Source organism: Squalius cephalus, assembly GCF_949319135.1.
Source record: "Squalius cephalus genome assembly, chromosome: 22".
Taxonomy (NCBI): Eukaryota; Metazoa; Chordata; class Actinopteri; order Cypriniformes; family Leuciscidae; genus Squalius; species Squalius cephalus.
Window position 1 is genome coordinate 18,329,158 of NC_137143.1, and position 15,334 is coordinate 18,344,491.

Consider the following 15,334-nt stretch of genomic DNA (forward strand, 5'->3'; position numbering starts at 1 on the left):
TCAACCAGTGTAATTAGATTCCGGAACGAATTACTAAGCAGATTTTAGTGAATCAAAACATTTGAAACGCCACTGCCTATTGACTTTTATTTTGAACTGTTGTGCATTGCTTCTTCTTGCTCATCTTACTTATGTGTTTAGTGTCCACTTGATTACGCGGCTTTAGCTGTCATACTCGCATTTTTAATCGGATATATACAGCAATGAATTATGTAAGATCTCGGGGCGCAGGTTTTTAGAAAGAGAGTTACTTTTGAACTGCTAATCTGTGAAAATGCGACACGCACGTGAGGTGACATATACGATGCTCATGAGAGCGTACACCACAGCTTCAAAGACCGAGACCCTCGCTTCTAACCGGAAAACGGGACTGAAAGCAGCAGATATCGCGAACAAACTCCGGAGTGAACAGGAAAAACGGATAAATGACAAAAATGAGGTTGGCTTCGTTGTTTATGCATGTATTGTCTGTTTAGACTAAAGTGAGTTTATGTGCAACCATTTAGGTTCCGTCTTTTTTCGTTCCACTCCAAAGGTTCCGGTGTCACCTCTACAGAACAGAGTGAATGAACTCAAACAGTTCTCTCAGCAACTGCAGTCTATTCACCCTAGTGTGCTCGCAAAAGCTCTTTACAGGAGCATGCTGTATGAAGACCAAAACATAATCGCCATAAATAAACCATATGGTGTGCCTTTGCATAGTGAGTATTTTACATCATTTTTTTAAATGAATGTACTGTATTTCGTTTCATTATTATTTATTGAAAACATTTTTTATAATTATTCTGTAATATTTTGTATATTTATGTGATTTTATGGCCATAGATAATTTTAAATTATGCACTATTTATTTCTATATAAAAATACAAATATAAAAAAACCTGTTTCATATCAGCTGTGTTGAAGACATACTAATATTACTAATATAATCATTTGCCTGCTCCATTCTTATAGATGTAAATGGCATCAGAAACAGCATTTCAGAGTGTCTGCCTTTGCTGGCCAAGATAACTGATGGCATGCAGGCAGGATCACAGTTGCATTTTTGCCACAGTCTGGAAAAGGAATGTACTGGAGTTTTGATCCTGGCTAAAACAGAGGAAGCAGCAGAACATGTACAAACACTCATCAGATCACACAAAGTGGAAAGGACATTCTTGTAAGTTAAACTTCAAAACCTTTTGTTGTTCCATGTCTTATGAATTGAATGCAATTTAGAATAATTTGTTTTCTGAGAAAGGCTAATTTGATAGTAAGGCAGTGTGGCATCTCATAAACTTCAAGTGCTTGTCTAGTGCAAATTTTTTTCCTTATTTTCAATTGATTCCCATGTTCCAGCATAACCTACACAAACTTAAACGTATTATTTTGTTCAGGGCGGTCGCTGTAGGTGTGCCTGTTCCATCCGAGGGAGTGATTGACATTCCCATTATAGAGAAGGAGGTCACGGGACCTCAGCCGCATTTTAAGGTAATATAACATTGTATTCATAAAAAAAAATCATATTCTATAACTACTTGATTTATTACAGTCGAGAAGTAATATAAGATTTAAAAAAAATTCTGTATTGTGACACATCTGAGTGAAACGGAGTATTGAAAAATAATAAAATGTAGGGTGGGGCTTGGTTCTATCCATTGGGTGATGATTGGATGGAGGCAGATCTGAATGTGAGCTTGCAGCCAATAGAGTGCTTTAGCGGCGCTGGTTCCGGAAGTATTTATTCCATTCATTTTTTTCATTGGCATTAAAAAAAAGAGTCTTTGTTAAAGTGTTATAAGCTATGAACCAAGCCAACCAGTTACAAGGTGAATCACAAAATTACAAAGTTTTATATGAAGCAAAAAAGTATTTGAAAAACAGACAAAAAGACAAAGGTACAAGACTTCAGTAGGGAAAGAACTACAATCCCATGAAGCATTGCGAACAACATAATCAAATTTAAAACAACGGAGAAATTAAAACTATTTATTATATCTATAGAAATAATGTTTTAAATTCATTGCAAAATATATTCAAAACAAGTATTTTGAGAGCAGATTGACTCAACATCATTCGTAGCGCTTCACGAGAGTGGGTGGAGCTAAATAGCTCTTTTGGGGGTTTGTTTGTTTCACCTCTCTGATTGGTGTAATTTTCTGTACAGCATCATGGGTAATGCAGTTTTTCTCCACAAATTGTTAAACTTTTTTTTTTTTTTTTCTTTATACGTTTAAAAAAATGCATACAGATAGCTACAACAAAAGCATATAAATTAAATCATACGATGCTGCGTTTAGAAAATAGTTGACTTGTCAATTTTAAGAATAGGATTTTAATTAATATGAAGTATAATGTTTATTCTGCTCAGATGGGTCTGAGCCCATTATTCAAAGTGAATGAGGAGGGAGATGGAGTGACCAGGGTGAGAGCTCATCGGCAGGCAGAAAGTGCAGTCACACAGTATCGGGTTCTGGACAGCACCAGTGGCTGCAGCTTGGTGGAACTGCAGCCTGTCACAGGTACTGACTGACCATGACATGTGAAAGCATACCCGACTCAGAACGTTATTCCTAATTGTGCCTTATACTCCTGAATTATTATAAATGTAGCAAGGTTTGGCTTTTTATTTATTTAAATGAAGAAATGTAAGCATATGATGACTAGAACCTCTTATAATGTTTGTTTTAGGTGTAAAAAACCAACTTCGAGTGCACATGGCTCTTGCTTTGACCTGCCCCATTCTCGGAGACCATAAATATGCTCACTGGAACAAACTAGCACCCCAGGTATGATAAATATAACAAGGTTAGAGCAAGTGTTGTAGCACTGGTTCCTTGAATGATAATCAAATCTGCACTACCATTCAAAAGTTTGTGGTCGGTAAGATTTCTTAATGTTTTTGAACTGCATTTATATGATCATAAAACAGTAATAACTGTAGTATTGTGGAATATTATCACATTTTAAATAAGTTTATATATATATATACTTTTTTTTTAATGTAATTTCTTCCTGTCATTGCAAACCTGAATTTTCCTCACCCATTACTCCAGTCTTCAGTGTCACATGATCTTTCAGAAATCATTCTGATATGCTGATTTGCTGCTCAAGAAACATTTCTTATTATTTTCAATGTTGACAAGTTGTGCTGCCTAATATTTTTGTGGAAACCGCTATACATTTTTTCAGGATTCTTTGATGAATACAATTTTTGAAAGACCAGCATTTGTTTGAAATGGAAATCTTTTGTAACATTATTTATTAATGCCTTTACTGTCTTTTTTGATTAATTTAAAGGGACAGTTCACCCAAAAATAAACATTTTGTCATCATTTACTCACCCTCAAGTTGTTCACAACCTGTACGAGTTTCTTTCTTCAGTTGAACACAAAAGATATTTTGAAGAATGTCAATAACCAGCAGTTTCTGATTCCCATTGACTTCCTTTTTTTTTTTTTTTTTTTAATAGTATGGTAGTCAATGGTGTATTGCAACTGTTTGCCTACCCATATTCTTCAAAAGATTTTCTTTTATGTTAAACAGAACAAAGAAACTCATACAGGTTTAGAACAACTTGAGGGTGAGTAAATGATGACAGAATATACATTTTAAGTGACCTATCCCTTACAAAAAAATCCCCAAACTTTTGACCGGTATTGTATTTCCAGATCAAAAAGCATATATATTTTAATAAATAATTGCTTAATCCATGCTTGTTGGCACACAACCACAGTGAGCCACTAGTCAAATTGTGGGCCAGCTTTTACAAGAGTATTATGAACATAGTAAGTGTTGTGTTAATAATGAATAATCAAGAGGTGGTGTAGTGTTTTCTTGAGACATGACTCATTGTAACATTTGAAGACTGACCACATGTGGGTCTCATGTTTCGGATTACAGAAGCTGCCAGAGGGCACACTGCGACGGCTGGGCCTGGTCCAGAGTAAAACACGATATCTCCCTCTTCACCTGCACTCCCGAAGGATCGTTCTGCCACGGGTCAAAGGTCACGGCGACATTACAGTGTCCTGCTCCCTTCCTAAATACTTCACCAATGCCTTGAAGAGACTACAGATCCCACTACCAGGAAAAGAATGAAGTGAATCACACAGCTATTAACTACCTTTGAAAAGTTGCATTGGATTTGACTTTGTAGAAAAGGTCATGTACATACCGGATATTTTGTTGTTGTACGTTCTGAAGGTTTTGGTTTCAGACTTTGTAATAAAAGATCATTCAAGTCAAGTCAAGTCATCTTCATTTATATAGAGCTTTTAACAATGTAGATTGTTTCAAAGCGGCTTTACAGTGATTATAGGAAATTAAAGTAACAGAGATTGTTTTGGCTTTATAGCAGCTCTAGAATAAAATTATTGTCCAGCTAAAGTTAGTTTTGATTGATTCACTTCCGTCGCAACGATCATTAGTTATTAACTTAGGGGCCGCTAACATGACACCGTTTTAACAGAAAACTCTTAAGTTCTCTCTGCGCCAACTTTAAAAACGCGAACCTGTGAGAACGCTGATGGCGTGCACATGTGTATTACGAGTTCAGTCTATAGGTATGCGCGTTTGAATATATGTGCGCAGGCGTGTAGTCCTTCCCTACAAACCAACCCTCAACAAACTACTTGTCTGGCCTTAAAATTTATAATACAGAATTTTTATCGCTTCTGCGTAGCCATGCGAACCGGAATCATCCCGACAACGCTTTATCTGTAGATAGATAAGGGAGGCCTTCACAGGGAAGAGCCTAGTTGACACTTCAGCACTGCGTTGTCATCGCGTCCAGGCGCAGGTCCTTCATCAGATCTGGATACGGCCTGGATCCGGCGGACTGCGGTAAACCTCGGGATAAACAGAGACTAATATTAGCGTAGACGCCATTCTTCTTATGATGTAACGAGTACATCAGGATTTATGGGAAGTGTTCCCGGTTCCAGCTGACCTAATCTATGCAGCCTAACATTGAATTATAGAAGTCTATAATGTATTATGTGAAAGCTAGGTCAAAGAGATGTGTCTTTAATCTAGCTTTGAACTGACAGAGTGTGTCTGCTTCCTGGACAATGTTAGGAAGACTGTTCCAAAGTTTTGGTGCTAAATAGGAAAAGGATCTACCGCCAGCAGTCGATTTTGATATTCTAGGTATTATTCATTGAAAATGTTTTATGGAGAAAAATTACATCTTTACCAACCTGTAAGACTTGAATAAATAATGACTTCACAAACTAGAGGTCTATCTATATGTATATCATCTGCCAATATTAGATTAATTACTCCGTATTAGTCAATATTGTAAACTTAATTACATTTATATCACCTTCACTGTCGTCTCATGTTGACAAAAATACTGTTAAATGTAATCTTAAGCAAATTTTGACTATCCAATTTTCATAATGTTCATTGTATTGATGAGATGCATGAATTCATATGTAGCATTTAAAACATTGGTTCTCAACCTTTTTGACTCCCATTCTCCACCACAGGACTTTTCCAGTTGTTTGTGATTTTTCACAAGATTAAGGATAAGAATTAAAAAAAAAAAAAAAAAAAAAAAGTGCTCAATTTCTACACGATAAAATGTTTTAGAGCGTGGCATAAATAGACAAATGTATATTCTTAAAATATCAAAATTATAAAATGTTATTTACATTTCCCAGATCTAGAAAAAAGCATCTTAAAAAACTTGTTTACCTGAAGCCCGCTGGTTGAGAACCACTGTTCAAAAAATATATTATAGTTTTGTAAACTAGTGTAGAAATGTGTTCTGCTTCTGTATCATGAATGTGTGTTTGTGTGACCGAATGGGTCAAAGACGACACATACAGGTAATTCACTGTACAAAAAAGCATGTTTGAAAAGACAGGCTTCAATTCTCCAGCACCACTATAATATCAATACATATCAGGTTACCATAGATGCATGTATATATATAAAAAAAATAAAAACAGAACCAAAAAGTCTTCATGTATAATACACTCCTCAGGTACGTGAACTCTGCTACTGCAAGCTCCTGAGGGTGAGCGGGGGTTGTGTTACAGATTGATGAGGCCATGTTTTTAAATGTAAATTCCTGACAATCACATGGTATATTCCAGACCACTGCCAAAAATGACTTCAGTCTAGCCACCAGATCCTTACAGTTCAGAAAATAAACAGAGAGAGGACAGTGGGAAGAGGTATGGAGCGTAACATACATGGCAGAAAGAGAAAATGCACACATCAAGGGATCTGGGCAAATACGTTTCAATGGTCATCAGGCGAACAAACAGAAATAGGTTCCTGTATCTAAAACAAAAAAAAGGCCCGTACATATGTCCAGTTCATTGAAACCCCTCTTGAACCTCTCCCTTTCCTTTTAATCATGAATGAATATAAGGAGAGGCTGCAGAGGCAACTTGATTCAGTCTCTTTGAGAAAGGAGAGGATGATGGCAGGATGGAGAGCTGGAGAAAGCTGGTTTCTCTCATTCCATCTTGATTTCTTTCATTTGCCCTCATCTTCTCTCAGTGTACACTGGCCTGCGCAATGGAGATTATCTCCTGGATTTCCCGCACCATCATGATGCGTGTTAGCATGTGTTCCAGTTGCTCGCTCGTGATTGGCTGAGTGGAGTACCATATAGGACTGTTTGGTGCCACAACCGGCTCTGGTGTCAGGTAATACGTGTCATTACGACCCTTGGCAGTCTGAGGGCTGATGACAGACAACAGAAAAATCAGGGAGAGGCAGAAAAGGAAAGTTATATTATACGTATTTGATCAAATCAGTGGCTCACCATTTGAAGAGATAAAAGTCATAGAGCTTGATAGGACAACGCAGCGGGTTCTCTGGGTCCTCAGCCTGTTCTGCGTACATGTCATCTGTCACTAGAACAAAAAAAGATGAGATTTATAACTTTCCACAGCTTTTGGCCAATGAATTTAAGACTTAATGACTTCCTATCCAGTTGTTCACAGTAAAATTACCCATCATACAAACAAAAGTATTTCTAACCAATATTTTCAATTATATTATAGGCATTATCATCTCGTCAAAGGCATCAGTGATATCTGATTTCTGAAGGATAATGTGACACTGAAAAAGTAATAAATTACAATTTAACATTAAAATAGAAAACAATTATTTAAATCGTAATATTTCAATTCAAATAAATGCAGCCTTGTTGAGCAAAGGAGACTTCTTTCAACAATCATTTTCAAAACAAAACAATTGTAAGTTTAAAATATTTATCTTGTAACATGTGACAACATCCAGCCTAATATAATGGCTAACCTTTCTGTCCAACATGATGGGGCCCGACTCCTTTCAGGTAGCGGATGCTGGTGCTCTTGTCTTTAGGGTTGGTGGGGTTCTTCTTGGTGTGTCTGAGCACTTTGGAGAAGGCCACTTTCAAATGCTGCTCAACTGTGGTCAAGTGGAAGTACCTGTGCAGAGACAACATTTAGCCCTGAACACTCACTGCCAGCATGCTTAAAGAATTGAGAATGGAAGGAGACACACTTGGTGTTGAAGTACATCAGTGTAGTAAGGAGAGTGGATGGAGAATGAGCTCCCAGCTGCTTACACTCCCATAGCATCTCCTCTGTCACATGACTCGGGATAATATAGCCTGGCAAATACAACGAAAATTAACATACACTCCACAAGACTCCAAAGCAGATGATTTCAAATCACACACATACTTCTTACCAAGAGGGTGAACACTGGGCCTCCACTCCTCGAGAATTTTGTGTAAACACTGACAAAACCGGCTGTAGTACTGATCAGAGAAGATGTCGTCTACCCTACCGTTCTCAAACATGTACTAAACGTAAACAAGAAAAGGAAATCAGCTTATTAAAACTAAAGATCCAAAGGAATCAGTAGAAACAAAAAGAAGGCATTACATAAGGAGATATACGACATACTTTCTGTATACATAAAAATACATAGTATAGTGAATCAGGCTCAAATGGCTCCCCCTCCAGCCCACGAGACTCTTGGGTCATCAGAGACAGAGCCAAGTTCAACTCGCCCACTGAACTTGAGACAAGATCGTCCTGGAAGCGCAGTGGCTGTCGACCTGCAGAGACAGATATTAATAAACATCACTAGAGGCTTGATAAAAATAGTTCAGTTTTTGGCCATGGACATGTTTAAGAGAATGAAATTTAAGACTTGAATAGATATGAAAAAAAATGTAAAGCAATTTTGCAACAAAAAAAATATTTTATATGCACTACTGTTCAAAAGTTTGGGGTCAGTAAGATTTTTTTGTTGTTGTTGTTGAAAAGATTCTTATCTTGTGAAATTAAAATTAGATTTTAAAATAAATTAAAATAAAAAAAGTTATTTATTAATTTGGCACTCAAACAATGTTTGATTGTTATTATCAATGTTGAAAATTGTGCTGCTTGATATTTTTGTCACATTTTTTTTCAGGAAACTTTGAAGACTAGAAAGAACAAAAGAAAAATAACAGCATTTATTTGAAATCTTTTGTAACATTATAAATGTCTTTACTGTCCCCTTTGGTCAATTTATTGCATCTTTGCAGAATAAAAGTAATTCATTTCTCTTCATGTTTTCTAGTTACAGTTCTTAGCTGGATTAAATTCATGAATTACACTATTCATGTTTATACATGAAAACAGCAAACAACATTTTTTACATTTCTATACTTTAAGATATTTAAGATATTGAATAGTGACTATAAAACATATACTATAAAAAAAGGTAATACATTTTAAACGGATGCGTAAACACTCTAGTGACATACAAAACACATCAATAAGAAAGAACTACTAATAGATGGTATATGCACATTATGTCACCGTCGGCCGGAGTGACTGTGGTTACGCCCACTGAGTGGCAAAAAGACATCTAAAATAGGAAAGAGCTTTGTGATTGACTGTACAAATAGATTTGACAAGAAATCTGAGGTATATTTATTACAGACTGCTGAAAGCTACAGAAAAGAGAAGCAAACGTATTGCTGCAATTCACAGAAACTACTGGACTCCAGGCAGCGAAACATGGATTTGCAGTTATCATTTTGAGTCAATAATCTGAATTTATAATATTTAAATAAACACTGACAAAAACTATGTACGTTTTAAAGCTGGGCGATAAATATAACATTGATACAAGTTAGGGCTGCACGATTAATCGCAATTTCCATGTAATCGCACTAAAACCGATTTAGCTTATCACGATTTTGAAATTGCAATAGCAGCGATTTTTTTTTATACGCAGCTTGTCATTGATGTACGGCTCTGTAAACGCTGCTCCATCTATGTGCATTTTAAAAAGCAACACGCGTCAAACATCTTTCCAAACATGAGCAGCATTTATGAACCTCTTGTCCAACAAAAGACAACATTTAATAACATGCTTTTAGTCAAGTCAAGTCAAGTCATCTTCATTTATATAGCGCTTTTAACAACGTAGTTTGTTTCAAAGCAGCTTCACAGAGATAAGCGTATAATTTAAGGTAACAGAGATGGTTTTGGCTTTATAGCAGAGTTAAGTTATTTTCCATCTAAAGTTAGTTTTGATTGATTTGCTTCCGTCGCAACGATCATTTGTTATTAAATTAGGGGCCGCTAAGATGACACCATTCCCTCTACACAGACTTTACTCCAAACTCACTTCATAACGACAGTTGAGCATCCTTCTGTGAGATAATGTGGCTTCTAACACAGAATAAGGCAGTTGTGTGTTTATTAGTCATGTTTAATTAATCAATCAAAATATTTCAATCTTCTGTTTATTCAGCTACAGCCATGATGACCGATAGGGATTTCCTGGAACGATGTGTGCACGGGCATATTTGGCGTGTCTGCGCGAGAGCGCCCTCTGGCGTTCAGATGGAGCAGCATTTACTACCGATCAGCCGTGCTGCACTGACAAGCTGTGCATAAAATAAATCGCAGCCTTTGCCAAATCGCGTGTGGTTTCATTGCGATTAATTGTGCAGCCCTAACAAATGATCACCCAGATTTAGACCTACCTATAATGTATTTATATAAAGCGTTTACAGACAAATTTGCTTTATGTATTTCCCCCTGTGTCGAAATCAGGCACATATAAAAGTCAGGAAACATGACTCCTGGCTGCATGTCAATATCCATGGATCACTGGATCTTTGGTAAGTTGTAAGGAACACTATAACGAGTCCAACTTTTAATTTAAACTGATAATTGTTTGTTTTACTAGCGTTTTCGCAGTTTCCCCTATTAAATCCAGTCATTGGCTCTTTTGCCACTCAGTCCACCTGATTGATTGACTGATTGATTGAAATCTTTATTTCGAACATGAGAGAAGAATATGTAAAACAAAATACAATAATGTTTAAAGCATTTTTTAAAAATAAAAACCCATAAATAAAAAATAAAAAAATAAATAAAAATAAGCCGTAACCAAAGTACATTATTTTCCTGTGTGAACATACTTTTATCTCATGTGCGAAAAAGAAGTATGTCACCTGAAGGGGCATGTTCCGGCGGGAAAGTGATGTCAGTGCATACACTATACTAAAACTGACAAACAAACAAATATATAAATAAATAAATAAATAAATAAATAGTGCAGACTGGTAGCTGCTTTTGAATACTTTCAGGTTCATGTGTACACATTATTGAGAAATTCTTGAAGGCTATTGCTTTATTTTATCATGAAATTTCACTCGTATTGCTATCAACTACTGAAATATTAGTATAGTGATAACCCTAGATTGAGTGGTGGTGTATAAAAAGAGAAATCGCACACGAGACAGACACATAAACTCACGTCCAATAGGTGCCAGCTTATTTTGTTCATTCTTGTCCAGCTCAGCATTTTTGCGCTGAACCCAAAGCCTCCACACCTCCAATCCTTCCTCAGGCTTCAGCGTGTTGGGAAGGATCAGCTCAGGAGGAGGTTCCACTTGTGGCTCCGCCTCTGTCTGCGCCTGATAAACACAGAACATCATCATTGACACATTACTTTGCCAAAGAAGTTATGCGCATTTTTCACTATGGTTAAATGCACATCACCAAAACCTGCTAAATTACTTGAGACGGCCTGGGAGCTATGAATACTTAAGCATGCAGGATTCCTCCTAGAATGTGTTCACCTGTAGGTGGAGCTGTTGTTCCTGAGCCTCCCCATCTTGTATGTGCTGATGCTGTTGCTGCGGATCCCATATATGAAGGGCCTGCGTCGTCCCAGAGTAAGCGCCCCCTACAGTCTGCACTGCTACAGGGATGTGAATGTTTCCATTCATAAACTGTGCTGGGAACAGCGAATGTACAACTTCCTCCTGAGTGGTCAATCCCGAGCCAGTGGACACTGGAACGGCCACTGCTCCGCCAGCCTGAGACGCACCAATTATCATCTTGTCTTTGTCTTTATCAGTATGCGAGGCCTGTACCTGCACGGTGCTGTAGGCCTCCTGAGGTATGGCAATGTGGGCCACGCCTTGCTGCTGTGGGCTCGAGTACACAGGTATGGTCCAGGTCTCACCGGCTGGGCCTGTGATGGTCCCGGTGGCACTGTAGAGATGAGTGCTATCAACGGTCAGCAGATCTGGTCGAAGTGACAAGTAGCCCTGCTGTTGGCCCTGTGGGATGGCCAGTACAGTAGCCAGCTGCTGCCCTTGAGGAAGCGAGTAGGACACAACTGTCGGAACGTCCACCTTGCGTTTCTTCGCAGGCTGGAGGACAGCAGGTGAGGCTCCAGGTCGTCTCTCTACCTCCCTAGGGGAGCCCTGCTGCTGAGGGGGGGACAGAGCCTCCACAGTCTGAATCTGAATCTGCTGGCCTCCGGCAACCGCTGCCACCAGCTGGGCCTGGATCTGAGAAACACACCCACGTTACAATATGAATCTAAAATGCATAAACTGTAGAAGGTGATCATGTTTTGGAGTGCAATACCTGTTGGTGTTGTTCCTCTGTAAGTTCTCCCTGTTGTACCAGCTGTGTTGTGGTAATTCCTTGTAGCTGTTGATGAGTGGGAGAAGCCACCTGAAGCACCTGACCCTGCTCACCCTGGATCTGCACCTGCCAATGGGGAGATGGAGAGGCATTTACAGCAGGGAACAACAAGAAGGATGGCCCGCTGGCTTGGAGTAAGGTGGTTTGCAGTGTATGTCATTGTTTTTCAGAAAAATTTGCACGTTGGTGTGTTTTTTTATTTTTTTGTAAAAGAAAAAATATATATTTTTAATGAAAAAAAAATGATTTAGTGTTCAAAAAAAATGTCTTATCAATGTTTAAAACTGTTATATATATTTATTTATTTATTTATTTTGAGGAAACCGCAATACAAGTTTTTCTGGATATTTTTTGTTTTTTTTGAGGAATATAAAGTAAATATTCTGAGACAATACATTTTCCAAAACGAGTCATTTTGGGAGCTTGATTTCAATAAAAGCTGTTTTTGGACTAACAAGGAAGTTTTGAGTTCTGAAACTTACAGGATATTTTCATAGTACAAAATTTGACTTCTCAATTCATGACCCCTTTAAATGTTATTTCTTTACTTCTAAAACAATACAAGGCCAACATCATTCTGTAAAAGGTGCTAAGTTCACGCTCCACTTGAGATGTCCACAAATTATAACATTATCCTTAAAATGCAAGCAGCTCCAAAGCAACTATAAGGGCAATTAAAATGTTATAGTCCCAGGACAGAAAAATCAGATACAAATCAGTTAATGATTTTTTCTGTGGTAAAAAAAAAATACATTCAAACTGCTAAATTACAAAACACAAAGCAGACACTCTATCAACAAAGGAAGGATAATCAGCATGATTGGGAGCACCGTCCGTCATGCCTGAAACTCATGATCTACACTGTAACAAAATAAATAAATAAAAATTACACTCAGAGGGGAAAAAATGCCCTGCCGGAAACTTATAAAATGCACTTCTTCATAGTTCATCCAAAAGTGAAAATCCAGTCAGCATTTACTCATTGTTTTAAACCTGTATGACTTTCTTCTGCGAAACACGACAGAAGATATTTTAAGAAATGTCTGTATTCTTTCATTCAAACATTCAATGTCAACTCTCTGTTTAGTAACCAGCATTCTTCAAAACATCTTATTTTGTGTTCCTAACAAGAAAAGTCATACTGGTTTAGAACGATATGATGGTAAGTAAATGACAGAATTTTCATTTTTAGGTGAACTGTCCCTTTTTTTAATGTAATATTGCAGTATTTATTAAAAATGCTTTGTTGTTGTTGTTTTTTTTCCAAATTCCTGTGCCCTCCTGATTTTTTTAATCAAAATAACTTCCACTTCCTTCGCAGTGACTTCTTTTCTCTTCACTTTTGATGTGTTTTCTGGCGGGAGGGTGGAACAACTTGTCACTTACATGAGATCACAGTAATAGCAAACCACAATGATCCAATCAATTCTCAATGGACATAATCAAGTCCCACCCTACATTTGTTCTTGTTCAAGGAGCCGTTTCACTCGGATATACGTCACAATAGGGAAGAAAAGACTATCGCAACTTGCGTTTCATGTCGACTTTTGTCCAACAACCACAGTTTGCCTGGTAATCGTTGTATAATTGCAAAAAAAAAAACAGAATGACAGAGTCATACCTGTACTTGGATCTGCTGTTCAGATGCCTGATGCACAGCTGCAGCCAGCTGGGGGGAGATCTGTGTAGATGTCACCTGCACCTGCGCAAAGATAAAACAGAAATGTGACTACTAGTTTTAACTTCTAAAATCACAACAATGAAAAGTGATTCCATTCATACCGGACATGCCAGCTCCAGCAATGACCCTGCCACCTCTGTGCTGTCCGTGTAGATGCAGTTGGCACCCTGCTGGTACACCATAGTGGTGGTGGTGCCGGTGGTCTGCTGACTGAACTCCTGCAGCACCTCTGGGCCTTTGGAGGCCAGCGACTCCAGAAACTCTTTCATGCGGTGCTGAGGTATAGTGCGTGCCTTTTGCCGCACATACTCGTCGAACGAGATCGCACCGCCTTCAATGGGCTCATTCATGACAGGTCAATCCACCCTGCAGAGGAGCCTGAAACACAAGGAAGGGGTTTAAATGATAACACACTACCAGTCAAAATTTGACAAAAAAAACAAAGCACTTCAAATTAAAAGCATTATTATTCTTTGGGATAATACCATCCTAATTATTCATGAATTTTGGCATTTATGTTTATATAGATTATTAATGAACTCATTTAGTCACAGATCAAAACCAACCTACATAAACATGAAAAAAAAGTCAATACAGGTAAATAATATTAAGCATTTTAAGTGAACCTGTAAAACAGTAATAAGATATTTTGTATCACTGCTAGTTCTACATTGGCATATGAAGTATTCAGTACAATCTCTCCACATGATGTAGATTTAATTTAATTCTGAATAATGCACCAGCAGCCAATCCAACCATAAACATGAAATCTGCATGCATCCTTGTGCAGTTTAGGTAGAACTGTATAAATTGAAGTTTCATGTATAAAATGTGTTTCATGTGATTTAGTAGTGATGAAGAGCTCTGTGTATTAAGCATACAGATGGAAATAGCCTATAACCTTGCTGGACTTTGGACCCCCTCGAGCAAAATAAATTAGTTGCATTGAGGTTGTTCTCAAATCACAAAGCAAATTCCGAACAATCAAATATTACCTTTTAGAATCAGCAGACATGAGCAATAATTAAGATTATATGTGACTGTACGCTAGCTCTGTTTATGGTCAATCGCATACTGGACCACTCAGTGCTTTTGCCTAGAAAATATGCTAGCATCAATGCTAACTCGCTACCCTTTGTCAAATGAAACTTCGAAACTACAAAAAATGTGCGAAGACTTGGATTACGGCATCAAATATATTTATGATATGCTGCTATGTGATACTAGCCGTTATTCCCAGGGTAAATGCGGTAATGCGCGCGCAGTTGAATGGCTAGCGTGAGCTCGCGTGCTAATCATCCCATGCTACCTTAAATAAAAGCCAAAGCAATTTCCGCCAAAACACGCCGTTCAAAAAACAAAAACCCCACTAAAGCTCATCTAAATCTGACCATGCACATGTAAAGTCCGTTTGCTTTGCTATATCTCGTTATTTTTGCACTCAAACACATTTGTCTTTATTTAAGTGCGATTTCTGTCGTGACGTGTGCTTATTCTGCTACACACATAAATGAAACGGTTAAAACCCCGCTGCGGCCGACTGCAAATATGTCCTACCGTATTGAAAAATACACAAACGCGCTGCTTGGACGGCTCGGAAGGCTGTAACTGTTATTTTTTTTAATAATGATGTTTGCGATAGAGCTGACGGAAGTAGGCCTGCTGTGACAGCGCAAGACCCCGGGCTGTCCTGTAGCGTGAAGGCGGGGAC

The 15,334-nt window shown here is 37.9% G+C and overlaps 2 protein-coding genes across 2 annotated transcripts in view; one reads left to right on the top strand and one right to left on the bottom strand.

The window, feature by feature from the left end:
- Positions 1-274: 274 nt before the first annotated feature.
- rpusd4 (RNA pseudouridine synthase D4) lies at positions 275-5,210 on the top strand (the record flags this gene model as incomplete). The annotated part of the gene is made up of 7 exons (XM_079856620.1): positions 275-439; positions 536-701; positions 955-1,159; positions 1,377-1,470; positions 2,351-2,501; positions 2,671-2,768; positions 3,883-5,210. 7 exons carry the CDS (start codon positions 275-277, stop codon positions 4,078-4,080), a joined length of 1,077 nt encoding a protein of 358 aa, XP_079712746.1. The 3' UTR covers positions 4,081-5,210.
- A 608-nt stretch (positions 5,211-5,818) lies between these two features.
- Positions 5,819-15,334, bottom strand: part of qrich1 (glutamine-rich 1) — a 9,585-nt gene continuing 69 nt past the window's right edge. Inside the window, exons 1-12 of the mRNA XM_079856600.1 lie at positions 15,181-15,334; positions 13,725-14,001; positions 13,564-13,644; positions 11,883-12,008; positions 11,084-11,803; positions 10,759-10,918; positions 7,896-8,050; positions 7,678-7,792; positions 7,489-7,597; positions 7,261-7,412; positions 6,764-6,854; positions 5,819-6,681 (exon numbers count right to left, since the gene is read on the bottom strand). The exon at positions 15,181-15,334 is cut by the window's right edge and continues 69 nt beyond it. Coding sequence (XP_079712726.1) covers positions 6,492-6,681; positions 6,764-6,854; positions 7,261-7,412; positions 7,489-7,597; positions 7,678-7,792; positions 7,896-8,050; positions 10,759-10,918; positions 11,084-11,803; positions 11,883-12,008; positions 13,564-13,644; positions 13,725-13,973 — 2,148 coding nt within the window. The 5' untranslated portion in view covers positions 13,974-14,001; positions 15,181-15,334 and the 3' untranslated portion in view covers positions 5,819-6,491. The remainder of the gene's footprint in view (positions 6,682-6,763; positions 6,855-7,260; positions 7,413-7,488; positions 7,598-7,677; positions 7,793-7,895; positions 8,051-10,758; positions 10,919-11,083; positions 11,804-11,882; positions 12,009-13,563; positions 13,645-13,724; positions 14,002-15,180) is intronic.